The sequence below is a fragment of the Zootermopsis nevadensis genome, unplaced genomic scaffold (genome assembly GCF_977971745.1).
Source record: "Zootermopsis nevadensis isolate Lab colony 2312 unplaced genomic scaffold, Znev_1.0 Znev_ptg000009l, whole genome shotgun sequence".
Lineage (NCBI taxonomy): Eukaryota > Metazoa > Arthropoda > Insecta > Blattodea > Termopsidae > Zootermopsis > Zootermopsis nevadensis.
Genome location: NW_028259141.1, coordinates 5,921,287 through 5,948,009, shown reverse-complemented (window position 1 = coordinate 5,948,009; position 26,723 = coordinate 5,921,287). Strand labels below are relative to the sequence as shown.

Below are 26,723 nucleotides of genomic sequence, written 5' to 3'. Positions count from 1 at the left end.
GCCGGAGGTTCGGGATTGTGTGTATCATCATAATGCCTTAGCATAAACTGAAGGCGAAATAGGAAACACTTATGAACCACTTCCACAATGGCCTATGACGCCATCCAAACAATTCCATCGATATTAATGTTTTTTTTCCAAAACACAACGACTATGAAAACCAAACAGTAGCCAGTTTTGTTTATGACGGTGCAGCGACCCAACTCCATTCCAATTCCCCCCCCCCCCCCCCCCCCCAAAAAAAAAAAAAAAGATGGCCAAGTGCCATATTATTCCGCGTCAGATACTTTTGGAAGCTGCGTTGTCTCCACTGGGGAATGACCCTCCTCCAATTTTGTGACACTAGTTTTATGTTCAAAAATAAAAAATTATACACTTCACTAACTGTGGACAGAGTCACTGATAGATTTATTTTTATTTATATGTACGTACGTACACTTATTCATAAACATTTCAGCAGTTCATTCTACAAATGTACGTGTAACCGAATGTTTCTCTGCATACCATCTGGAAGAGTTGGATTTTATGTATGTTAAACCCGAATAAAACATTCAAGAAATCTTATTTGAACAGCAATATACAAATGCACATTTATTTCAGTGTTGCTGTTTTAGAGATTTCCTCACTCACCATCCCTGGAAGAATCCCAACACTAAAGAAATACACTACGACCGATGCTCGTAAAACCAAATTTATTGAGTCTGTCTCGAGACAGACTCTTGGAGCATTTGTGAACGTATTTAACTTTGATACGTTGATGAATGTCTTGTATTTCCTGACTGTAAAAAAAAAGTTTTAAAACATCATTTCTTCTACAAGAACTTAAACTAATTAATTACAAGTTTAAGAAACAAATCTGAAGGGGACAAGTCTGTAAATGTATAATCCGTGCCGAAATATAGATTTCCCACGTACTGACGTTCGGCCTTTAGGTTTGACTACAGGAGAGTTAATTAAATAATTTGTTATCAATATTTTCATCTACCAGTTTGCTGTTTTCCACGACTTTTCACTATTCAAAAGTATATTCCTGATTCCATGCGAGCTGTATGTCCAACCCATAATAATATATGTGCTTAACTTTTGATTAAAAACCATCTCGTCTGAGTATTTCAATCAGCGGTGCAAGTAACGTCTCTCTTTGGGGTAAGAAACCGTATTTAACCCTTTAAATATATTATAATATTTAAGAATTCAGACCCATACCACAAACAAAACATTTTACTATTACAAAGATTACTGGTTTATGAAATAATCTATTTGTACACTCATAATCATATATAACACAAATACAAAATTAAGACGTATTGATTGCTGGTGTAGGTGGGACGTATAGTTACCACTTTGCTTTAATTTTGTTGTTGTAGAGGGCAGCACGAAAGTTGATGATTCTACTTATGACAGGTAAAATACGCGAGGGTACAGATAAAACCCAAGCTGTAAATCCGGTTTCTTTGTAAAACTCACACGTTATATCATGACATTTAGAACGAGAAACGACCTGGCTTGTAGAATTCTTCCAGACTGAAAATACGTCTCTTTTGTGCGTACAATTTTTCTTTGTTCATCTGCTGTGACGATAATTAACATCAGTCATTCACACTTACACCCTTCACTTATAGCCCGCAGTCACTTCGTGCGCATGTCAGCAAAAGAGGGTAGGTTCATGTCTGATTCCATCTGAGAACTTAGCACAAGTTTCCTGTATTCTAGGTTAGGTTTCAGAATGAAGATGGCTGTCTTCTGGGTTGTAACGCCGTGTAGTATGGTAGAAGTTTACCACCATCGCCCTCATGACAGAGGCAGCAAGGACCTCTTGGACGTTGGTAAACCTCTACCAAACTACACAGCGCTACAACCCAGAAGACAGCCAGCTTCATATCATTTCCGTGAGAACCTCATATCCTACTTAGTCTGGTAGACTTTTATCGACGTTTCAGAGAACATTGTTGCCTCCGTCTTCTACCATATTACACGGCGTTACAATCCAGAAGACATCATTGCACTCGCCTATATACAAATTTAAAACCGCTGTCTAATTCCCTGTATTGTCAGGGTGATTAAGTTGAGAAGAATGAGATGGGCTGGGCATGTAGCGCGCATGGATGGGACAAGAGGTGTGCACCGGGTATTGGTTGGGAAGCCTGAGGGGAAGAGACCGCTGGGGAGACCTAGACGTAGATGGGAGGATAATCTCAGGCAGGAGGAAGCCTGAGGGGAAGAGACCTCTGGGGAGACCTAGACGTAGATGGGAGGATAATCTCAGGAGGGATCTATGGGAGATAGGAGTTGAAGGAGACTGGATTTCGTTGGCCCAGGACAGGGTCCGATGGAAGGCTTTGGTTAATTCGGTGATGAACCTTCGGGTTCGGTAAGCCAGCTAGTTAGTTAGTATCCTTTTAACACCAGTTTCTGTTGAACAAAGGAAAATAGTGTTGGAGTAAAGAAAGTTTTAGAAACTCGCGAACGTGTTTATTTTATGCTGGAAGTTACTCTTGCCTTCCGATACGTACAGAATGACGGTGAAGCCGTTAAGGTGGTAGGTAGTGAAAGCCCGATAATACGGACCGCAAAATGTTTATTTACTTATTGATGGATAACAGCCACGGTGGTCTAGCGGTTAGAACGCTGGCCTTGTAATCCTGGGGTCTCGGGTTCGATTCCCGGCGGTGCCCGAATTTATAACTTGTGTTGGGCAAGGCCGTGGTCTAGGCAACACGGAGTTTTCCTCCGGGGGCTTCCCCGGTTTCTCCGTGGCATCCCAACAATTACTCCATTCACACACAGAAGAAGGCAAAGGCAAACCACTTCTGGATCATCTGCCAAGAACGTATATGAACAGGTCCCAGTCCGAGAAAAGGATGGAAGGATCCTGTTCATATGGACCTGTCGTCAGACAGAACACTAAATAATAATAATTGATGGATGTCAGGTAATTTAGTGGCCTCCGCAGTAAGGGGGCAAATTTTGATGAATTTAAATCAACTTTGGGACAATGTCAGTATTTGCTTTAAACACGTTTTAAGGCAAAGCCCGTTTAAATAATATCTAATAATTCATCCCGTACCGCCAAGAAAATACTTCATTTGAAAGATCAACTGGTTTTAGCTGTTAAGGAAATAACCCCTTCTTACAGTCATCATCATACGTAATCCACAGGCACAAAATGGAAAGCTATTGCTAAACCAAGTGGTACACATATTTACCATTGACGTTAATGTAATGAACATTTGGTAGGATCTGGACATTTTGCGGAAACCGATCTAAACGTGGTAGCGAAGACAATCTTAAAAGTATGTACCGGGATTTGATTCGTGTTCCAGCCAATCACTAAGCTGACAAAGCTATTTGATAACTGAACTGTCAACTACACCCAGTATGGAGTATACTGACCGAGTACGTTCTGCTGAAACTGCTCTTCAAGCCGGTATAAATTAACAGCTTCGTTCAATGTGAAGTTTGTACCCGGAAGTTCTAGTCATAATGCAGACGATCTGGGGGCGTAAACGATAAATGAGGGCAATGTACCCCACAAAACATACCATATTCGTGTTTGTCGTACTGGGATAGCGACTACGCTGTACTTTCACATGCGTTCGCCCCTACAAACACTATTCGAAAACACCAGTGTTTTACACCATCGGTGGTACGCGAAAGGCTTTCGACAGCGACAATTTAAGAAATTCATTTGTACTGATAGACTTTTTTTGTTCATTTTCTTTGGCTCACCTTTTACTTAAGCTTAATCTTAATGGGTTTCGATCGCTTTCGAGTAAACTGGTTTTGACATAATTCGGAAAGGGTGACGCAGATAAGACCTAGACCACGAAAGGGAACTTCAAATGTTTAAAGTTAGAGAAACTGGTTCAATCCTGAAAGTTTGTGACGATGGTGCGTTGTTGAAGTAAACTGTTCTCTGGATTTAATTATTCGTGTTTTTTCCCGTCTAATCACAATTGTATATAAATAAAATTATACATAAGATATTAAAATATCATTTACATATTTGGTATAACTTTTTACTACACGTTTCGGTTACATTGAACCATCTTCAGGTGTAAAGTTAAAAGTTAAAAATTATAATCTTATAAACTAAAACTTAATTACTGTTGTTGTGTAACTTCTGATGATGTTTACATCCAAATTCATTGGAGTGAGGGTATATTTTGAAGTGATAGTGGTTTAACATTGGCCAAGGAAGAGCGTAGATATGTCTTGAAGGTATTCAGAAGTACTAACGTATCCGAGGAGAACTGGATATTATCCTTCGTCCAAGACTAAATAAAATCAATAAAAACCACGACGTTTCGGAGATGGGAGTCTATCTCCGTCTTCAGGTAAAACCTACTCTGTTGGGCCTAATCGATAAAGCTAATCCCTATCTCCGAACGAGCTTTAAAAGACATAAATCCCACTTCGGCCAACAGATCGCAGGACCTCAATGTCAACCTCACAACTTTCCTCATCCGGCATTCTGCTATCACCACTCGCAGGATGTTAAAAATACGTGTTTGAGGTCGTGCAGAACATAAGAACCTCCACACCAAATTTAATCAAAATCCATCCAGTGGTTCTTGAGTTAAATCGACTGGACAGACGGACATACAAACATGACCAGACGATAATGCTTTTTCACAAAGAATTTTACGCAAAAAAATGTATAAAAATCCTTAGTGAATTTATGTGAACCCATTTGTAATAGCAGGACTAATTTACTAGCGTTTTGCAACAAACTATCACAACCTTGCGACCCGCGAATAGGTTAGAAATGACGAATATGGTGGTACCAGGTCAGAATTAGCTTTGGAACACCTGCCCTAGATCTTAAAAGATAGACATATGACAAATGATTTCAGATGCCTCACTGCATGCATTTTAATTGCAAATGTCGAGTGTGGGTGGTGTGTGACGTCTTCTATTTTAATACCACCTGAAGAAGTTTTTATTATGTCGTAAATTAACTTGTTTATACGCTGATTTGTAGACTATTATGACACATACTTTGTAACGTGCTTGTTTCGGAAAACGCACTGCTGTTTTATCAGTCCATGAATCAGAAACAGTTCAGACGCATGCAACCCCACATGACACTGAATATGACTGCCTTCTGGAATCTTCCGCTATTTAGAAGTCACAGACGTTTCAGAGGTGGTTACCGAGTCCATCACCAGAGGGCGATCATCTAACAAAGACTGTACAATCGGGATTCGATCCCCGCCGGAGACAAAGGATTTTACTTACAGCTTCTGTGTCCAGATCGATTCTGCGTGTTATTCACAGTTTTTATGAGAACTATCGAACAAAATTGGGATGTCTGTCATGTGTGCATTATGTAAAAGTGCAGACCCTAATCACGAGGTAACTATACTCCGCGAGAATCAGGCATAACCCACGTATTCCTGATTGAAAAACATTAGTCTCATACTCCATTGTTCGTAGTATCATTATTAATTTTGTTATTGGTTTTCATAGTTCTTGTGTCATAAAGTATTACTCACAAAGTTTACATTAAATTACAACAAACACGACGTTTTTCGGTCTGCTAGTAGTTCAGCACGTGACTCCCAGGCCGCATACGTCACAGGACAGTAGGAATCATTACTTTAACTGTGATTGAAAGATAAAATAACTACCCAGCCGCTAAGGACATTTTCCCCGTTCACTTGCGTGTTTCAACTACGCGAACATAATGGCGCAGATAGAATTAGGAAAGATACGGAAACCCGGAAAGGAAGGTTCACTAGTCCCAGACGACAGTGACGTTTAATGAACGGTCTGTTCCCTACAGAATGTTCCGAAAACTCGGTTTACTGAAGTTGACTATCTGAACTGCATGTTTCGATTCACGTAACTTCACTATCGATGGGCGTATAGTGGGTCAGCTTTAATTTTTACTTACTTTATAACGATATTAGGATCAGCAAAGCATCGGACAACAAAAAAGACTTTTCAAAAATATCTTTGTATTAAAGACCAATATTCTACACTCAGGAACATGGGTGTCACTTGCCTACCAGGTAGCCTACGTCACAGGGGCTTTCTTAACTCTAGCGTAAAGTAATGTTAGGTTAGGTTAGCAGAGCTTAGCTTGTATTAACTGAACACGAAGATTCGATACCAGTGGCGCCTAAGCCAGCCATACTGCAATCTGTTTAAACAATCTCTAATTCCCTTTTTCTCTAACAGCGCCTAGTTATCTAGGCAGAAGTTTAATGCATGAACGGGTATGTAATATACGAGGTGCGATCGGAAAGTTTCTAGACTGCGCCTATAAAAACCCGTACACTTATCTCAGGTATTAAATTCATCCATCACCCTCGAAGTAGTTCCCCTGGGAGTGAACACAACGATCCCAGCGCCGCTGCCAAGCCTGGAAGCATCCCTGGAAATCACTCCCAGGGGAACTACTTCGAGGGTGATGGATGAATTTAATACCTGAGATAAGTGTACGGGTTTTTATACGCGCAGTCTTGAGACTTTCCGATCGCACTTCGTATGCAGATAAATTCACATAGAGGTAATGTTTACTGCAATAAGTCAAATTTTTCAAGCCTTTCGAAGACATACTTGACTGGTGTATTCTAATCCTTAGTCATTAATTCGTAAGATCAACACATTATAAAAGTACGTAGTAGGCATGCGCGTGATAAAATTTGTAACAAGACACAATTATGGGACGTGAAACAGAACATTCCATAATTAAATAATTTGCATACCTAAAAAAAATCGAATGAACGACCGGTGTATCAAAGAGTTGCCAACTTTTTAGCCGTGAACACGCGTATCTTTAGCGTTTTTCCGTCCTCGATGTGTTGGAACTTCCAAGTGATTAATTTAATGGTCGCGGTTAGCCACAGAATGTCTCGAAACTGTGTTTTCGCAGGTTAATGACCATCGAGGAACCAAAATGGAAGTGACGAGATGAAGGAGAGGCAGAGATGCAATTCGACACTCTCAAGGAAACGACCGATGTGTGTCACGTGACGTGATGAATCTATGGCTCTTGGCCAAGGATCAGAGTCCTTATACTGAATAGTTGTGTAGCGCTCCGTCTTGTTCACCGGGCAACTTCAGAACTAGGACACTAACGCGTACTTAGTGTGATTCATTTACTTAACTAGTTAATTACTTGGTTTTCTTTTAACACGGGTTAACGAAGACGCGTTTATACGTAAAATTAATTAAAACGCGTTTTAAACACGGTAAAACGTTAAATTTATTTAGACACGTTTTACAAAACGTGTTTAAACAGTATATGAACGAACGTGCATCTGGATATATGTTAGAATATTAGTTTATTTTTCCTAACAAGGGACGTATGACAGTGTATATACTTTACGTTAGTCATACATCAATAATACGCGAGGAAAAACCCAAGTTACAATGAAACTAATGGCAGATATGTTTTGTCTTTGAGAAATTTTAGCTGTCGCAAAATTCCACGCCATCTCCTTCGACATAGTCAACCCAGGATTCATTCAACATGACAATCCCCTGCTCACTGATCACGTAACAACAAATATCAATAAAAATTCCCTCAAAAAATCTTAATTGTGCCTCCAAGATTAATAAACTGAAGGGCTTTTAGCTCTCAGGCAGATTGAACATTCTGGTATTTTAACCAACAAGTTAAGAAGAAGCCAAGTCAAACTTCCTGTTTCCAGGTACATCATTTTTCGAATAGTTGTAAAACAATCACACGGACCCAGTAAGATTTATAATTCATATTAGTTTCGACCACTTAAAAAGAACCACCTGAATATGAGCTATTAAGGTCGAAACATATATTGAATTTTAATAAACATCGAGATTATAATCATAAAACTTGTTGTCTATACGGACTGCCAACCTAACAGAGTGTTGTGTTATCGGCTTCTATAGGATGATCCAAAATTTACGCAACCCATTCCTGACACGTTCTATTTGTCAAAAAATAAATAACATTGAAATCATTTAATAAAAAATAATGTTATATCAAGAAGACAGCCATCTTCGGACTCACCGTCGTGAAAAACTCAAATCCTACAATGTTATATATTAAGTGCCCGAAACGTCCACCGCTTTCTACCTTACACGCTTCTTTTGTCACGGACAATCGGGAAATATGTCCCTAAACTCATTTTGGCAAGTTATTTAAGAATCCTGCACTTCGACAGTCTGAAGACAATTGAAGGACTAGCACGAGCAGATTACGTCACGTGTTAATTAGCCCAATCGAACTGTATTGAATTTCAACCTTAAATACATATTTTAATTTGGTTTGCGTGACTTTTCGACCATCTTGTAATTTCGTTGTGATATTTGACCTTTTCACGACACGTCACATGGGAACTGACGTCAGTAAAGAAGCCATGGAAGATAAAGCTAGTCATCGTAAAGGCGACAATAGTATCTTAGGTCATCCGAGGTCACTGAAACAACAATGAATCAACTATTGATCAACAATGTGGTCCAACAATGGGGCAGACACGGACGGATCCCGTGAGGTGATCTTCGCTTACACCAGAAATTAAGAGCAACTAATAATTCAATTCAATTCAATTATTTAAGTGCTTGACAACAGCCAAGCACTAAACCAGAGTACAGGATAAGATATAATAAATAATTAAATTCATTTCAATAATAATAAAGGTAAAAAATTACAAAATACAAGAACAAACAAACAAATGAAACTAAATATATAAATGCACCATATTAATACTGCCACGGTGGTCTAGCGGTTAGAACGCTGGCCTTGTAATCCTGGGGTCTCGGGTTCGATTCCCGGCGGTGCCCGAATTTATAACTTGTGTTGGGCAAGGCCGTGGTCTAGGCAACACGGAGTTTTCCTCCGTGGCATCCCAACAGTTACTCCATTCACACACAGAAGAAGGCAATGGCAAACCACTTCTGTATCACCTGCCTAAAAAACATATGAACAGGTCCCAGTCCGAGAAAAGGATGGAAGGATCCTGTTCATATGGACCTGTCGTCAGACAGAACACTAAATAATAATAATAAACATATTAATAATAATAATGATAATTCAATTCATTTATTGAATAATATTTCACAAGCGAATGGGCAAAATACGATACCTAAGTAATATAATTCAATTAATAACACTAAATATTAATATTAATAATAATTTACATGGAAAAATACACATGAAGGCAGATTTGTGCCAGAAACAGAATCGGTTTTTAATTTTAACAGTAGCTATTTACCCTACCGTAACAAATGTTAAGGTCAATGGATTTTAATCAGAAGTGAATTTTTTTTTCTGGGCACGAAACCGCGTAAAATTTTCAAACAGCTCTGAGTTTCAGTTACAGTTGAATTAGCCCTGCTTATTATTTTACCCTAACAAGCATTGGTTCTGTTGACCGCTTACTTTCCTGACGTGAAAAGTTGAAACAAAAATTAGTAAAATCTAATGACATCCTTACAAAAATAAAATATCCATTTGGCTTTATTATAGAACAGAATATAAATAATCGGCCAGGTGCATTTACTCGAACAGGTGCTTTCTTTCTTCATCCAAGAAGTTAGTAGCAGGCGATGTGAGAGGAAAAAAAACGCCATTTTTTTCAACATCCCGTCGATTATAAATATCACCCTTAGAGCAAACCTCTACCTCTGACGTTCATCGGGACCGGATCAAAAATACGGCTACGAGTTAGTGACACCCTGAAGGAGGTATTCCGTGTTTTTCCTCGGGTGTAAGGCAAATGCCAGGGTATAATTTAAAAAAGCGGTACGTCCTGTTTACAACAGTCACGAATCACGGAGGTCATCAACCAAAGCGATCCCAGGTCTTCCGAGTTCAACTCCCATCCATTCAACCAAAGGCCTTTTCGCGAAGGACAGATTTCCTGAATGTAGCAACACTTCAAGGCCTTCTGTCACGATGACAACCACGTAAACACATCCCCTCCAAAGGATGTATTTACTAAATAAATCTTTAAAGAACATCCCGGAAAACATTACATTTGTAGATCAAATTGTTCCCCCCCCCCCCCCCCCCCCACAAATGACTTTTCAGACGTAATGCCACCTGTTTCTCGGATGTGAAGGTGGATTAAGAAATTTTAGAGGCTTACGTACACGTCGTAAGAAGCGGACGATTTGAATTGGTCTGTCCGGGCTTCAAGGAGACACGCAACGTACTAAACCGTCTTCACATTATTCCCATACCGCAGTTTAAAAAACGTTTTGTATACGCAAAAATAAGTTTTGGCCCGTTTTAATTTTGAAAAGAGAAAGATAAAAGGTGAAAACCCGCCCGTAGGAAAGTCCCGATTTACAAATCTCGCAGATTACCGTTTTGAAAAAGAAATTTCAAAAATAAATATATATACGCACAGTGTTTCCTTCTGTTTACATAAATAAATAAATAAAAATGTGGAAGATGGGGGATTGGATTCATCTGGCTTAGTGCAGGCATCGGTGGCAGACTTACGAGTAAGGTAATAAATCCTCTGGTTTCTTAAAACGCGGGGAATTTTCCGACTAGCTAAGCGACTATTGGCTTCTAAAGAATGGCCCTCCCATTCCATAGATATCATTAGCAACAACTCTGAAATTGCCAAACGAACAGAACGTATTTCTGTTTTACAAGATCTTGCATTAGACTATAGTGTTTAAAACCTCAAAACAGTTGTTTCTTTATTACTGTATATTGTATCAGTGGTGTAACGTGAGGTCATATTCAGCCAATGTCGGGTCAACGCCTTCATCAATGGCAGGCAAGCAACACACAGCGAGAAAAGAACAGCTTTGCCTGGACATCCGTGCGTACGATAACCTTAGACACATGCACACACTCTTTACTGCCGCCACAATACGCTGGTCTTCACACGTATCCACAAATGAAACTCGCCCAAATAACATCTAAGAATTCATTTCGTACCTCAAAGAAAACGCCACACGTCCAAAAATTGCAATAACTTTGAAATTATGACCTTTGTACAATTCTTTTTAAATTAATAATAACGTTGAGACTACATCTAAAAATCTGAAACTTTTACCCAACACAAAAGGGCAATATTAAATCATTTTTTTTAAATACGAAAGCAATCTTGCATTAAATAATGTAAGAAATATATCGTCTCCATCGCAACTTGTAAAGCATAATACAAAAAAAGCAGTTAAATAAATGGAGAAACACAAGGCATTGACACTGATCCGGGTTGTAACGCTGTGTGGACTTACATGTAGATACCAATGTTTGAGAGACAAATACTGTCTCGATCTTCAGCACGGCGTACCAACCCAGGACATCATCACCATAATCATAGCAGCGGGAACCTCAAATCTCACACATAAGACGAAACTGTCACAAAAAAAACGAGCAAATTCAGAAAATTCCGCGCGTCTCACTAACAGAAATCAGTTTGTTAGTAATAATCCGCTGTTTATTCTGTGGATCATACGAAACATATTAATAAATACATAGTTACTAATTTTTAAAGCATGTGGTATGTACAGAGGCCACCGGACTTTAAAAGCTGTACACGAATGCGAACTCGTAAGCTGCTTCAGTATAAATTAAAGAAGACTTTCTTGTTTACAGGGATGGAAGCGACATGTTCAGTAACCTACAGCTCTTACGTCTGGAACTGGAGTTGCGACCTATGACCCCACTGAGATGTATTCAGCAAGACATTCACCAGCAGCGGGCAGTCTGCTGTAACAGACTGCCCCATCATCATTATCACCACCACCAACATCATCATCATCACCATCTTCACCAAGGTATGGTGCCATTATACTTTCGTTTTCCATGTCGCTGGAGGGGTAATGGCGACAGATGGAGTTACTCACTGTAGGGACAGTGTGAATCAAAATTCCCTGTGCGCAGACTCGTCCTACGAGGAACACGTGACGCGTGCATCATCAGGTGATGTATGACCTTGACTACAGAGTTCCTTCGACAATGCGTATGATCGAATCCGCGGTGTACTGTATCCGAAAATAAGTCACGACTGTTTACCACGCGGTTAATATCTTAACTTACTTCATGGTGTTCATAAGCCTCTTGCCCAAAGCAAGAATTAAACATCCTTGGACTCCGGCGTGTAACAGCGCCCACCTATTTTTGTCAAGACCGCGATGCGGAAGAGACACGGCAATCGACTGCAGGAGCAGTGTGCGAGGTTATACGGAAGACGCTACACACAAAATTCGTTCGAGAGTTGATATCGATTGAGGCCCCAAGTGTGGGCCAATGAACTGACATCGGTCACTGGACCAGTTTTTATATTTCCCTAAACACAACAGAGATTAACGAAGTACAGTATGGATATACATCGGTTCATCCAGTAGGGGGCAGTGACTTACAAAACCATATCTGTATAAATTATGTTCAAAGAAGTCGAGTGTTAGTAACGCGTCCAATTATATCACATAGCGGCACCAAACACAGCAGTCACATACGTTACATATTAAACAAGTCACAGAACAGAAAATAAATGTACGTTACAGGAAGGCCATTATAAAGTACTAATGGAAAACACTTTGAAACTCGACGAGGAATGATTTCTTTCCTGCCTTCATTAGCCACTGCCTCTCCAACTCTTTGATTCGATATGCACCTTCGCTCTAAAGGTAGCAGCACTTGTAAATAGAATATTCTGCGAGCCAGTGTCGTTATTCAGAACTAGATGTCATGCGTAACACGTTCATAAAGAATATATTGTAGTATTAACAGATACACACACACAATATAGATGACTTGTCTAATTTCTTTCTCAGATCAGGTCAATTTAAAAATATGAAACTGAACCCCTTAAAACATTTTGATAGCATTCTCCTGGAAAAAGCCCATCTCCAGAGCCACAAAGTTCTGCCTCTGGAAAAAAAAAAGTTTTCGATTTGTGGGCAGAATTAAATAAGCATGGACAGCACGGAATAAAAACGCAAATGTAAAAGTGATTATGTGGTATAAGAGCAGCAGGACTTGGCCTATCAACCCGTTGATATTTTACTTTAATGCTTGACTTTTACTCGAAATTAATTATAATTACAGTTTTTCATAAATAAATACAGTGACGGAATATTTGATTTTTTTTTTACTTTGACCTTCCACGGACGCGTACCCATTAGACTCCTCCAACACGGATTCACCTTACGCAGTGATGCGCAACCAGTGGTCCGCGGCACACCGGTGTACCGCGGAGGCCATCATGTGCCACGAAATTTTAACCTCATTTTATAATTATTACCACAATGAGATAAATAATTGTTTGTCTTGTTTTCTGCTCTCTCTCAGTTTTAATTTTCTTCATTATGGCCATGCAGACAAGATCTCCTGAACTGAATTGGAAAGTAACACAACCACTTTGCAGCAAATCATAAAAACATCCACTTTACTTTTATTGCTAACCTATGTATTTTTCTGTAAAGAGAGGCTACAGTAAATGGGAACCACAAACCTATTAAATGAATTATAGATTTTCATAATTAGATAATTATTTGTCTAGTTTTATTTTAAATCTAATACTTTCTCTGCTCACATCCACTATTTGTAAATGACGGTCATATTCCATATGCAGTGGGATCTTTGGGTCGCGAGAAACTGATTTTAATGATTACACACTTAATAAATTTTGAATTAAACTATATGTATAAATATATTTTAATTTATTTCAAATAATATATCTAAAGTAAATGACATAATAATAAACATGAATAATTATGAACATCAAATAAAACATTTTTAAGTTGGGGTCTATCTGTAAGAAGTTGTCGCGGCCAGTCAATGCCATAAACCATGTAACCCCACCCCCACTCAATATACAAAATGGGGTTGGTGTGCCGCCATGACTCAATATTTAGTGTGCCGCGAGTGTAGAAAGAGCTCATTCGAGAAGCTTCTAAACCTGCAGAGGCTGGACTGCGTTCCCATGATTTTCCTTAGCCTACTCTCTAAGGACTTAAAAATTACAAAACGAGTCAAACTCACCCGAGTTTGACATTCTAAACCCACCTTGGTTCATGTTTTGATACAGCACATACGTCTCGCCATGCAGATCCAGATCATTCGGTCATAAAACTTTCATAAGGCCTTATTTGGAGAGAACTGTAAATATATTCTGCAGTGTTTTCTTACCTTGGATTAGTTCCAGAAATGTTGACAATCCATAGGAGACCACACTAAATAATGCACTTAAACAAATGTAATAGCACTTAAAATATTAGCACACGAAAATATTTTATGCAATACATACATCCGACTTAAATGTCAACCACGAACTCAAGAGTACGGCTGTAGACAGTGTTGCCAACTAGTAACATATACACTTTTTACCAAAATTTCTCTCACTGTTTAGTTATTTAGAATCAACTTTAATTTATTTTTGAAAAAAAATAATATAGGTAATAGAGTCATAATATCATACTACTAATTAACGATTTTTAACATTAGTAGTCTCATTGGCGTTAAGTATCAGTAGTAAAAATTGCCAATACATAAAATTATTTCACAACGGACATCAAAAGTGTCCCGAATCTAAAGGATGTCGACACAACGGTTGTGTTGATTGATATGTAAATTCATATACCAAATATTATTAGTATGATAAAATCAAGGGACATGTTATTGGTAGGGCATGTAACATGCACAAAAGCTATGAGAAATGCAAAAAGTGTTAGTTGGTAAACCTGAAGAGAACAGACCGGGCGGAAATTCGAAGCATGGGTAGGGTATAATATTAAAATCGATTATAAAAAGATACAGGGTGCAGGAATCAGAAATGGATTGATGTAGCTCAGAACAAGGATCAACGGATGGACTATTGTCAGATATTTAGAGGTAAGTGTCATATACATATCATGGAAGTCGGTTCTTTCTGCTAATGACTTTCAGAACTCCCTCATAAATTTTTACATACATTTACCTGTTTCACATACTGTATCTTTCACTCATATTAATCATGAATACAGGAAATTAAAATCAAACACCTAGTTTCATATCTCAGTCAGTGTCAGAAAAAGTCTGCAAAAAGGTTGACCATTTTCTATAGATCCAAGTCTACTCATAACTAACACAGATATGTATTTATAGATTAAATTAATTTTTGAGTGAATTACCTTTCTGAAACTTCTAAGCCATCATACTACATGTACACTCCATTAAGCACTGAAGCTTATAAACACAGTAACATTAAAGATCAGAAAGTTGTCTCTCTCAACATCAGAATTAAGACCGAGGAAAGCCATTCTAGAGGGACTACCATTTTTAGACTAATATATTTAAAAACTGATTTCTATATAAGGTTTTTAAAAAATGAAAATGAAAAATGTTATGGCTAGTTTTTACAAACTTGCCACATGTCTGGATAATTGTCCTTCCAGAATATATGTGAATTACAACTGATGTAGATCAGTGGTATTCAACCTTTTTTGTTTGCGTACCCCCAGATATAATTTCTCTTCAACTTTGTACCCCCAAAGTTGTTGGTATTTAATTCAAGTTATACACAGTATATAATCTACATCTAAAATAAATTAAATTACTGATTATTCAGTGTTTATCATAAAATAATATTTTTTTTAAATTTCACGTACCCCCCCTAAGATGTCTTCGCGTACCCCAGGTTGAATACCACTGATGTAGATGATCACTTCAGGGATGGGCCGTATGGTTTTGTAAAAAGTGAGCCGATTCAGAGGTGCTTACTGCGTCCATCATCAGGGCGGAGAGAAAAAGGGCAAATGAGCAGATGGGAGCTATGGGTGACCCTGGCCTGGTTGGGAGGGAGATAGAACCACAGGAATAGACAATAAATATGCACAATTTTGCTAATAATTAGTAATTTTGACATTGTCTGCTTCTTTCCAGATCAGAAAGGTAGCAATTCAGTATTACAAGAATGTTTGTCATGTGAGAATGTTCCAATGGTTGAAGATCTCATCACATCAAATACTGACATGACAAACATGAAGTCTCCACAGGTAATACAATGAAAATAATATTATCTAGAGGTAATATTATATTTGACAGCAGTTTGTGCATGATAGTACGCACAAAAAACTTTGATTCAGAGATATAGATTAGATTTTGCCAAAATTATTACTGTACACAACATTTAATTTAGAACGTTATACTCATTTTAAATAATAATAAGGTTAATGTGAGGTAATAAATTGCAGGTATTTGAAAATCATTTCCTATTCAAAACTGAAACATTCTATTCTTGAATTCTCAAAAGATTTATGCCAAAATACAATCAGTTTATTTAATTTTACATGTTTATGTTTAATAAAAACATTTTCTTCTGGCTGCACAGAAATGTGAATGTGGGAATGTGTCATCTCTCCATGTGGCATGTGGGTTACAGACTTCCGATTCATTCCTCCACAAACTGTGTTCATCTAATGGTTGTGACATTAGCAGATATTTTGCTAGCAGTCAGGCATCCCTACATCTCTTGCTCACAGGTGGGTATAGCAGTAGTTTTATCATACTTAACCTACATTTGAATCACTGTCTACCCAAATAAAAACATCAGATTTAATATGACATCTTCACTGACGATGGCAGTACCTTTTAGTAATACGTGAGGGCTTTCTCCATATTCTTCCTGACCACCATTAAATCATCCTCACATTTCATGTTTGATGACACTTAACCTTAAACTGCATTCAACAAATTGCCATGTTTTCCAGTACAGTGCACAGATCCATCATGCCCGTGACCACAAATCCATAAATTTTCCCAAACTGTATATTATACAGGCTTATCAAAAAGTCACACAACCCATATTAAAATACTTATTGGTGGTTTTTAATTCAGTATAATTAAATTTTATTGATAAACACACAATATCACTACAACTATACAAAAATCTATGCATCACGTCGTTATCGCACCAACTGTTACAACTTAACAATAAACTACTGAGAGAACAATCTTTGTATACTGTTAAAACACCAGGGCAAGTTTTCTTACTTTTCCCAAGTCAAAGCCTGAACAGTTCCTTACACTAGTCCAATATCTTTAATTTAATGTAGCATATTCTTAGCAGTAGCTGTATATTTTATTTTATACGACCCGTTCTTCAAGTGCCTGAGTACTGCGGGTCCCAACTTTTCATTGGCTCTGATCTAGACAGTTGGTAGGACTCCTTGGACGAGGGATCAGCCCGTCGCAAGGCCTCTACCTGTACACAGGACAGCACCACACAAAAAGACGCGGACAAACATCCATGCCTCGAGTGGGATTCGAACCCACGATCCCAGTGACCAAGCAGCACAAGGCCCACGCCTCAGACCGCGCGGCCACAGTAGCTGTATAGCACTATTAATTAATATTTGATTGTCATGTAAGACAGTTTTTTTACAATTCTACACAGGTTAACGCCATATGTTGAAGATTAAGGATTTGTATATTATTCGTTATTTCTTAGAATCATGATGCAACACAGTGGCTCGTGAAATTTGAGACTTCTGTATGCAATGAAATTGACATCCATTTGTGATTTTAATTTCCAGGAGACTTACAGGGTAACTGGTCAAGCGTATTGGAAGCCGTGAAACTTCTATCAACAGTGCACAAGGAGAGACGGACAGGAGCATGTCAGGAACGGCACTTTTTGCTATCCTTGACAGACTCCGAAGGAAACACTCCACTTTTGATAGCAGGACGTCGTTTGTTAAGAGAAGGGGCATTCGATCAAGCAGCCCAACTTAGTCAACTCCTACTTGAAGCTGGTAGTGACCCGAACACGGCCAACAGTGAGGGTCGTAGTCTTCTCACCTACAGTGTTCATTATATGGATGAAAGTATAGAACTTACCAGAGTCCTTCTCAATGGTGGAGCATCAGTGTGGCCACAAGGAACTCATGATGCAACAAGTGAAAATGCTAGTAATTCAGAGCAGTGTTCGGCTTTCACTTGGTTCCTCCGATCCGTCATCAGAAGAAGGAAACTCGATGAGCACTGTGAGCGAACTCTTGCATTACTGTCTCAAGTAATGGGAGAACACCCTGGACGTATGCATGCGCACGTGATGCGCACGATGTTTCGACATGCAAAGTGTTACAAAGTACTGGGTCCTGTATTCTACCAACTGAAAATCTCAATGATGCGGTACTGGACTCAGCCACAAGACTTGCTTTTTATGTGTCGGAAAGCGATCAGATCGGCTGTAGGACCAGAGAGACTCATGGCAGGACAAACAAACCAATTAGGCCTGCCAAATCAGGTACAAGGATACCTTCTCCTGGAATAATATCAGATGTGAAGACTTCAGAAGAATTAAATGTATTCATCTCAAAAATGTTTGTCAGAAGACCAGCATGGTGCAAATTGGTCCATAAGAGCTCTTTTTATCCATGTAGTTGGAATAGTTTAAATATCAGTAATGTTTCAGTACTTCATTATATTATACAGAATGTTTGTGGAAGAATGATAAAGCAAAATTTGTCCTATGGAACATAAAACACTAAAATTGTTATGAGCAGCAAATTAAGTACAGTAGAATCCTGATTATCTGACCTTCAGTTATCCTATATTCGGTTTCATCTGCGATGCCGCGAGTCACAGGGAGGGATTTAACTGTATCGAGACCATACTCGTTCACGCTGAACAACAAACGGAGGAGACCGCTATAGACCTTGCCACAAAGAAAAGGAAAATGAGACTCATAGGCAAACACCCATTACCAATTTATTAAAAAAAATAAACTCTTTCTTTTACAAATTACATCATATTAAATACATTTTTTTGAGATACTAAATTTTCTTTCTAATTTAATAATATAAAGTTTCAAATTGAGTTGATATTTTCCCTAGTCTTTTTCAGCTGTCTTCTATATTATCTGACATTTGTGATTATCTGCCCATCCTCTGCTCCTGTTTGAGATAATCAGGACTGTACTGTAACGTTCTCTTTCTTTGATAACTGCAAAAACTGTTTCATATTAAATGACATCAGTGATGACTGTTCTGACTGCAGATATCTAAGGTTCTTAGGAGTACATTACACCATGCATCAGATGTGCCACAACAAATATAAATTATGGGTAGTGACAGACTTCTTTTGCATATACGCAAACTCACCAATGAATTTACAAGCAATAAAAAATGCATGACAGTAACCGAAACCAAATGTTAAGAGGATGTAGTACACAGTTGAAATTGCAAAGAATTAATACTGAAGCATATATCTAAAGAGGATGCAGTAGAACCTTGAACGTCCTTTGAACTGAGTCTCTCTCTTTTGTTGATATGCAGTGTGCAGTTTTGTTTAAAAAAATGTACAGAAAAACTAGAATGCTCTAAACCTGAACAGACTGTCATATTAAGGTATAATATGTATCTTCATAGTACTACAGACATTTCCATTTAGCAATTTTTTGTATTTTCTGTAGCATGTTTCAAATGCATTCCAAATTTTTAGGCATGCTGACAGTGTTTACTGTGCAATTCCATGTTTCAGTAGTCTGTCATAGTATTCCCCCTTGTATCTACTTCCTTGATTATTTTGACTTTTTCCACTAACATCTTATTGTGGATTGCAGCTTTTTGGGTTTTATGCTATCATACAAGACCATGCAGTGCCACAAGTCAAAGTAAACAACAAATTTACAGACTGAAGATGGCTGTCTCCTGGGATGTTGTACCATGTGGTCTGAAAGAAGTTTATTGACATTTCAGAGGCGTCTGCAGCGTCCATCATCAGCTAGGAGGAGGCAGCAAGTATCTCTGAAATGTTGGTAAACTTTTACCACACTATACATCAGTACCTCCCAGAAGACGGTCACGTTCTTACACAGGACATGTTCACGCCTTTTAATTTTGTGTATTGATTCATGTTCACATAACAAGTGCTCAAATATAATATTGTGAAAATTAAGCAAACAATGTTTTGAAACATCTTCCTTTTTACCTTGCACCGTAAAAAGGAAGATGTTTCGAAACCTCAGTCAAAGCCTCGGACAGACTGACCTAACAGAGGACAGAATGGAAGAGGAGAATTGAGGAGGCCATGGACCGAATACGGACCGGAGAGCCATAGAAGAAGAAGATTTCTTATCTTCCTTTGGCATTATTAGTGATCTAAATCAAGATCAAAGTAGAAAATTTTTAAAGTACTATATTGTTCATACTATTATATCTTAAACATTAAACCTGTTTAAATATGAGAATACAAGTTTCATAATAAATCGAGGAGCAGTAAATAAAGTTTATGCTTCAACAGGGGACTACAAATTAAAGTGCAATTTAGAGACTTCTAACTTTTCATTCAGGTCATATATGTTGGAAAAGGTGTATCATGTGACGATGCAGTCTTGTCCCATACCCTACATAGCATGACGTCATTGACGCCCACTACTATCAGGAGACGAAATAAGAATCTTGTAATGAGTGTTGGCAAAAAAAATACAGTCAGGGGTGAGATTGAATTCAGATGAGATGTGTCCCCCACCCCTTGTGAAAGCTGCACCGAGCATATATGAACAAAAACTTGAATGTCAGACCACTATTATGGGAGAAGTTAATTTTAGAATTATGTGCGCTGAATAAAATTTATAAGATTCTAATTTGTATTTTAATTTGTAGTCACAAGTGTATTATATTCATTGGAAAATTGTTGTCATAGTTCTCTTAAAATGCACACTGCTTATCAAATTGCATGTCTACTGTACTATTTGCGAATGGCGAAGTGTTCTGTTGGACGAAAGTCAGAGATGTAAGATGTATTTGCATATAAGGAAAGAAAGGAGGTATATTTCAGTGCACCAAGTCTATCACATTCTCCAACTTCCAGTATCACAGATAAATGTGTTGATTTAAACTGATATGTGTGCCAAAGCAACTGTCAATCTGGAACAAACAGGACTTTGCATTATGTTAGCAACAAAAGATGTAGAACCATATTAAGAGCGACTTACGCGTTTATACACTCAATATTACGTCTCAAACGTAATTATGTTCTATATTCTATTGCCACTTTTGTGTCCAAAAGCTTCTGTATCTAGTTTTATATGTACAATTATTGGACATTTATTTATTGTTAGAGGCTGTGACACCAGAATAATATGAAATGAAAAGGTATGTGAAAATTGTGTTCACTTTTCTTCAAACTATCTGTGAAGCAACGTAAAGACAGCGCACAATGTTACAAGCCTGTGTTCAAAATGGGGTAGCAGTGGTGTAGATTGTGGCTTGTGGGTTGATGCAAGCACAACAAAATTTCTGTATAGCATGTGATTGAAGTTAATACATTCTACAAGGCACTTATTCACAGATTTTGTAACATTTTCTACTGACGTACTTCTTCGTAGCCCATTTTGAGCACTTGTTTGAGCAAATTATTGCTTATTTGGTAATTCTTTCTTAATGAAAATTAGGATACATTAAATGAAGCGCATATTTTACGTATTAACTGTGCAGGAATCAAATCTTATGTAACATATTTGTGTGTAAAGTTCACATCAGTTGCAGTAGTTTCTCCATTTACATGGTAAAAGCATTATGTAAAAAATGCTTTGTAAGTAAAAAAATATGTGAAGAGAGAATTATCCATAAAAGGGTTTAATTCGCAGATGATCAGTGATAAACAGTTATAGACATGAGATCTGGGGTTGTCGCCACTGTTGAAGATGTTATCGTTCTTCCATTTTGTGATGTTATGTGGACTTGCAGGTAGGTACCACCATTTAAGCCCTGAAGATGGAAACATCATGTTTACCTCAAATGTTGGTATCTACTTATAAGCCCATACAGCATCACAACTCAAAATGTAATTGAGAATTATGGATATTAATTTATCTAGAATGTTTACATGGTTGTATCTAATGCTTTGTTGACATTTTAAGGGACATTATCTCCAATGCCATGCGAGCAACCATCCATGGCGTTGATGCTGCCTGTTAAATATTGCACAGACGCAAAGTTAGAGCTAAAACACCGTAAGTGGCACATCTTCAACAATTTTTAACCAAAAGAAAAACATAAATGGAGAAAGGACTGAACATGGAAAAGGTTTAATATTTAAGGAGAATTAATTAAGGCGACGACGTAATAGAGGATTTCTTGCACAGTACTTGTATAGCGTTCCTCATTAAACTCATGGCTTAATAAATCAATCAGTTATGGCTCTTTTGCTTCTCAAGTTTATCAGGGTAATTACGAAGTTAAATGATATCAAGTAGGAAGAAAATTATAAACATTTCACTGCCTTTACCAGTTTGTACATTCCCCCATAGGCCTAAGATCACAACTTATATGTCTGTTTTGTTGTTGTTGAGAACGTTACCATACCACTGCCAATTAAACTGTCAACAGATAATAGCTTATTTCCATGTATACATAAACTTCTAAGTATATAAATATATAGTAAATGAACATAATTTGTGCCGAGTTAGAATATGCTGTCCGTACAGTGCTCAGACTGTCAGAAATAACCTGGACGGAGTTTAATTTCATAGTCCGATGATGAACATTTACGCAGAGCGTCGAACATGAGAAATATGAAAAGTATTTGTTGCACGTTTCTTCTGACTGCAATATTTCATTAGTTATTTGAGACTTGAGGTTTTTATGGTAGTGAAGTGATAGTATAATCTTTATGAATTGTGACATTGTGTAGTCTTGTAGGAGATCAACTTTTGGAGGCATATACTGCTTCCTTCTTCATGGTATGCATTTCTACCTTGAACATTCCTCAAAAATGTTGGTAACCACCTACAAGATTACACAATGCCACAATTCAAGAAGACTGCAATGTGAATTTTTATAGGTTTCTTTTACTACAATTACTGCAGTTAGTTCTACATGATTTACTCATACCCAGTTACAGACACTAAATGAAGACGGTGAATTTGTGTTGTAGGGACCCAAAACTTGAAATTTTGTTGTCTTGAATCTTTTATTTATTTCTGTGATTACAATGTTTTCATGTTGTTATGTATAAAAATTTAAAAATTAATAAGGGCCATAATTTGCTGCATAATTTGTTGAGTGATACTGTATAATATAAATGTAAATTAATTTAAATTTACAGTAATTTAAATGTGAAAATGTAAATTAAATGTCAAAATGAGTAATAGAAATCTGAACCAAATATTATGGCTAAACTGCATATCGACTGAAATTGATTTTGACTGCAACTTTCTGCAATGAAATCAAAACAAGTAACATACTCAAAAATACCAGAATTACATTTTGTGACATCAGCAGTTTCAATATACTGTATTACATAACGTTAAAGGAGAGATTGCTCACTTCCTTTCAGTTGTATTTTCAGACAGTTTTGAGCACTGTTACGAAAGGACAGCAGTGTAATACATGCAGTACAGTATTACAGAATACATATAATCCAGTGATACTAGCAATGGCTGTTACAGTAGTTTACATTAGCCATAGACATACACAATACTACTACTGTTGCTAATAACTAAATGTAATGAACCTATTATTACTGCAGAGGTTCTCAACCTTTTAAAACCCGCTGCCACATTCACCTTTTCTCATTGGCTCGTGGAACTGCCTGGTTATAAATGCCTAGTGTCATATACTATACATGCAAGTTATCTTGAGCGCTGCCACTTCGTCTGTCCGCCAATATCAAAGTTGCATGAGCACGCTATTCTACTGACTGTTAATTACTTATATAAACCTGCTTGTGCTGGTATTAGCCATTGCTGACAGGTGTCACTGCACGCAATACTACAAGTATTATGGTCAAAGGAACTGATCAGAGCAAATGTTTCCTACCAGACTAATACAGAAACCTTTAATTCTGACCCTACTCCCTGCTTTCGCCCTCATTTGGCTATCAAGATAACCTGCATGTACAGTAATACATTACATAAGCAGGCCTGCATGTTTGGAGCCTCTATTACTGCATTAATTTATAAGGTAAAAACATTACAAATAAATGTAAGGAAGTAGATCTGTAATAATATTGCTTTAGAACTGCCCACTATAAAAGTCTAAGTAACTTACAAAATTTATTTGTATTTGCTTGGGGGCTGAAGTAAGAAAAATTACTTCTTCCCATAAAATAGAATCATGGAAGATTTAGTTCTATTCTAAATTAAATGAGCAAGAACATTTAATGCACACTTTCTAAAGATTAGAACCAAAAATTAAGTATTTAAGGAATGCTTAGAGAAATTCCCACACACACAGAATGTACCTGGGGCTACTTTTTTTTTTTTGGTTAATCGATGTGTTTTTTTTCTGCCAGTACAGAGCATTTAGTCCCAGGAAATAAAATATCGACATTCATGCAAAATAATTCGATAAAAAATCTTACAAATTCTTATGAACTTCTGTTCAAAGCTGTACGAAATAACTATATAAAAATGAGCTTATTTTGTGATTATGTGATCTTTACAAGAACAATTTAGTATTTAATTATGTTAGAGAATTATACATCTTGCCATACCACTTCTACTTATTTTATCTTCAGTACTGAACTGAGTAACAGTACTTACATAGTCAGTTACGAAATGCCACAATTGAAGTAGCTCATTTAAAAGTATCAGAGTTTCTTGAATGTGAAGATTCTTCCCAAAAGTATAATTGTGGCTTCAAAGGCTTTGTCACACTCCGCCTATCTCGACATTAATGACAAATGCCACAGGGTTCCTAACAATCATTAATATCTGTATCCACTGCCATGTACTGACCACAGTTTATTATTATTATTTATACAATATATTAATTAGTGTTAGTATAGTAAGTACAATGTGTTTGCTGACATATTTACAAGAAACTATCAGTTCCTGGCTTCTGGCAGGAACTGCATGATTCACTGCTGAATGCTACTATACTTTTCTGATGTGAGTCAACAAACTTGTGTATATTATAAGAGGCACTGATAATGGTGGCCCTGTACACATCCTATAATATTTAAATATGTTTAAATACACCCAAAGAAGTACTTCCTGAGGAAATTCCAGAATTTCTCTTTGTACGTTTTCCGCATCTCTTTTCTGTATGACGGTCAACTTTGCAGTCGTGAATTGATTGCAAAGACGAGTCACAGAAAGCAACTGTGATTTCAGTGGCGTATGTTTGAACCTATCCTTCATTTTGTCCAGTGTTTCTTCAGTAAGCACAAAACAGACCATATGTGACCCAGCAGACATGATTTACCAAGTTTATGGTTACATGTGTTTGCAACTGCGATCACGGGAAATTGATAATAACAATTTCTCCGACACTTTCTAGGGGAACCACGTTTCACATACGATTCAAACAGAAAAAGTGCTGTTCAGCGGTATATCAAACCATATCCGCACACACAATAATAACCTGTACTTAACGTAATGTTGGACACAGTTGTAGATGTGTGAATAATTTTAGCAGCAGTTGCTGTTAGCACTGGGCAGTGAGTAATTGTTTCTTTTGGGAGCCAGGAAGTCACAGTTGCTTATGTCAATGAACATGGTGGACAAATAGTGTGTTCTTGCATGTGACATGTTTTGTACCTTGTGTATTTTATACCCTAGTTTATTTATGTCAATGATAATGTGAGTTTTGTTTTTGTGTGGCTGTAATGTGTAATACTTTATGTGTGGTTAGTATAAAAATTAGCCTTTACTTGCTGATTAAAATATATGAATACAGAACACATCCAGTTAATTTGATTTTTCACAAAGTGTAATGTACATGATATGATGACAATGGACTATACAGCAACTGATGATCTTCTTTCTTCGTAGAATGTTTTTACTGTTAAGTGGGTTGGGTCACCAGTCCAATCTCTATTCCCACAGTGCCTCCTCAGTTTCAACACAAGGTCTTCCTTCCCTTGGTGTAACATTTCCTAACTTGTTCTCATTTTGATCTTGAATCTACTTTCATATTCAAAAACCTCCTTTGGCATTCTTTCTTTCTTCATTTTTTAATTAATTAAATCAGGTCTCCACCATCTCATTGTGTTGTTACTTTGTCTTCCAAGTTGTTTAACTTAGATTCTCTGAAATGTTCTCTCAGACCTAAAGACTGAAGCATTATGGTCTGCCAAAATGTTGGTATCTTCCAACAAGTCCTTATGTCATTGCAATCCAGGAGACCAACACAGACATCTTCGCTGCCATAAGAACTTCAAATTTCCTATAATACTGTATATATCTGAATGTACAATCACCCCTGCACACATATGGGTTTCATGTAAAGTGCCAAATGTTGCAGTGGTTTTAGCCAAAATATGAATGTGTTAAGTTTAAACAAAACTCCGCAGTATTACATATTCTGAAAATATGTTCAGCCATTTGCAAATTGCTTCACCTGTACTACAGAATATAAGTTATTCAATGTAAAAGACCACTTTCCTTGTATTGGTAGATGCAATTGTTTATAGTTCCACTGGATTTAGACCCACAATAAAAAGTAGACGAAAGAATACAAAGTCTTGAACAGGTAGGCTGCCAGACAGGATTATACATTGCACGTTATTTGTACTAGCTGGTCCCAAATGAAAGGTTATGATTTATTTCCTTTTGTAAAATGCACTTTAAAATAAATTAAAACTTACACATGGTAATATTCATATAAGAGGAATCTTACATAAAGTTTCATCAGAATCTGAAAAAGGAATCAAAATCCTTGGAGAAAGTTTTTAAAATGAATTAACATTAATTAAACTTGGGTTTGGTAACACTTGGATAAAACATTTTATATTACAACTTTCAAGATCTATTACAGGACTCCTAAGATGAAAATGAAAAGTCCAATTAGGCCCTTCAGCAGCCAAAAAAATTTAGCAAAAGGAAAACAAT

The 26,723-nt window shown here is 37.3% G+C and overlaps 1 protein-coding gene and 1 long non-coding RNA gene across 3 annotated transcripts in view; both read left to right on the top strand.

Annotated features, from left to right (window-relative positions):
- The window catches only part of LOC147874422 (uncharacterized), a 168,261-nt gene extending 142,686 nt beyond the window's left edge, over positions 1-25,575 (top strand). The window contains exon 2 of the long non-coding RNA XR_015534310.1: positions 19,967-25,575. This is a non-coding gene — a long non-coding RNA (uncharacterized LOC147874422). The remainder of the gene's footprint in view (positions 1-19,966) is intronic.
- LOC110833475 (uncharacterized) overlaps positions 1-25,575 on the top strand; it is an 81,206-nt gene extending 55,631 nt beyond the window's left edge. Inside the window, exons 2-5 of one of the 2 annotated variants that reach the window (XM_087345645.1) lie at positions 11,555-11,736; positions 15,824-15,936; positions 16,272-16,422; positions 17,476-25,575. In XM_087345645.1, the coding sequence (XP_087201771.1) occupies positions 11,555-11,736; positions 15,824-15,936; positions 16,272-16,422; positions 17,476-18,215 (1,186 nt within the window). In that variant the 3' untranslated portion in view covers positions 18,216-25,575. Of the gene's footprint in view, positions 1-11,554; positions 11,737-14,489; positions 14,795-15,823; positions 15,937-16,271; positions 16,423-17,475 lie in introns of those variants that run through there. The other variant, XM_087345646.1, reaches the window with a different exon arrangement.
- Positions 25,576-26,723: the final 1,148 nt, after the last annotated feature.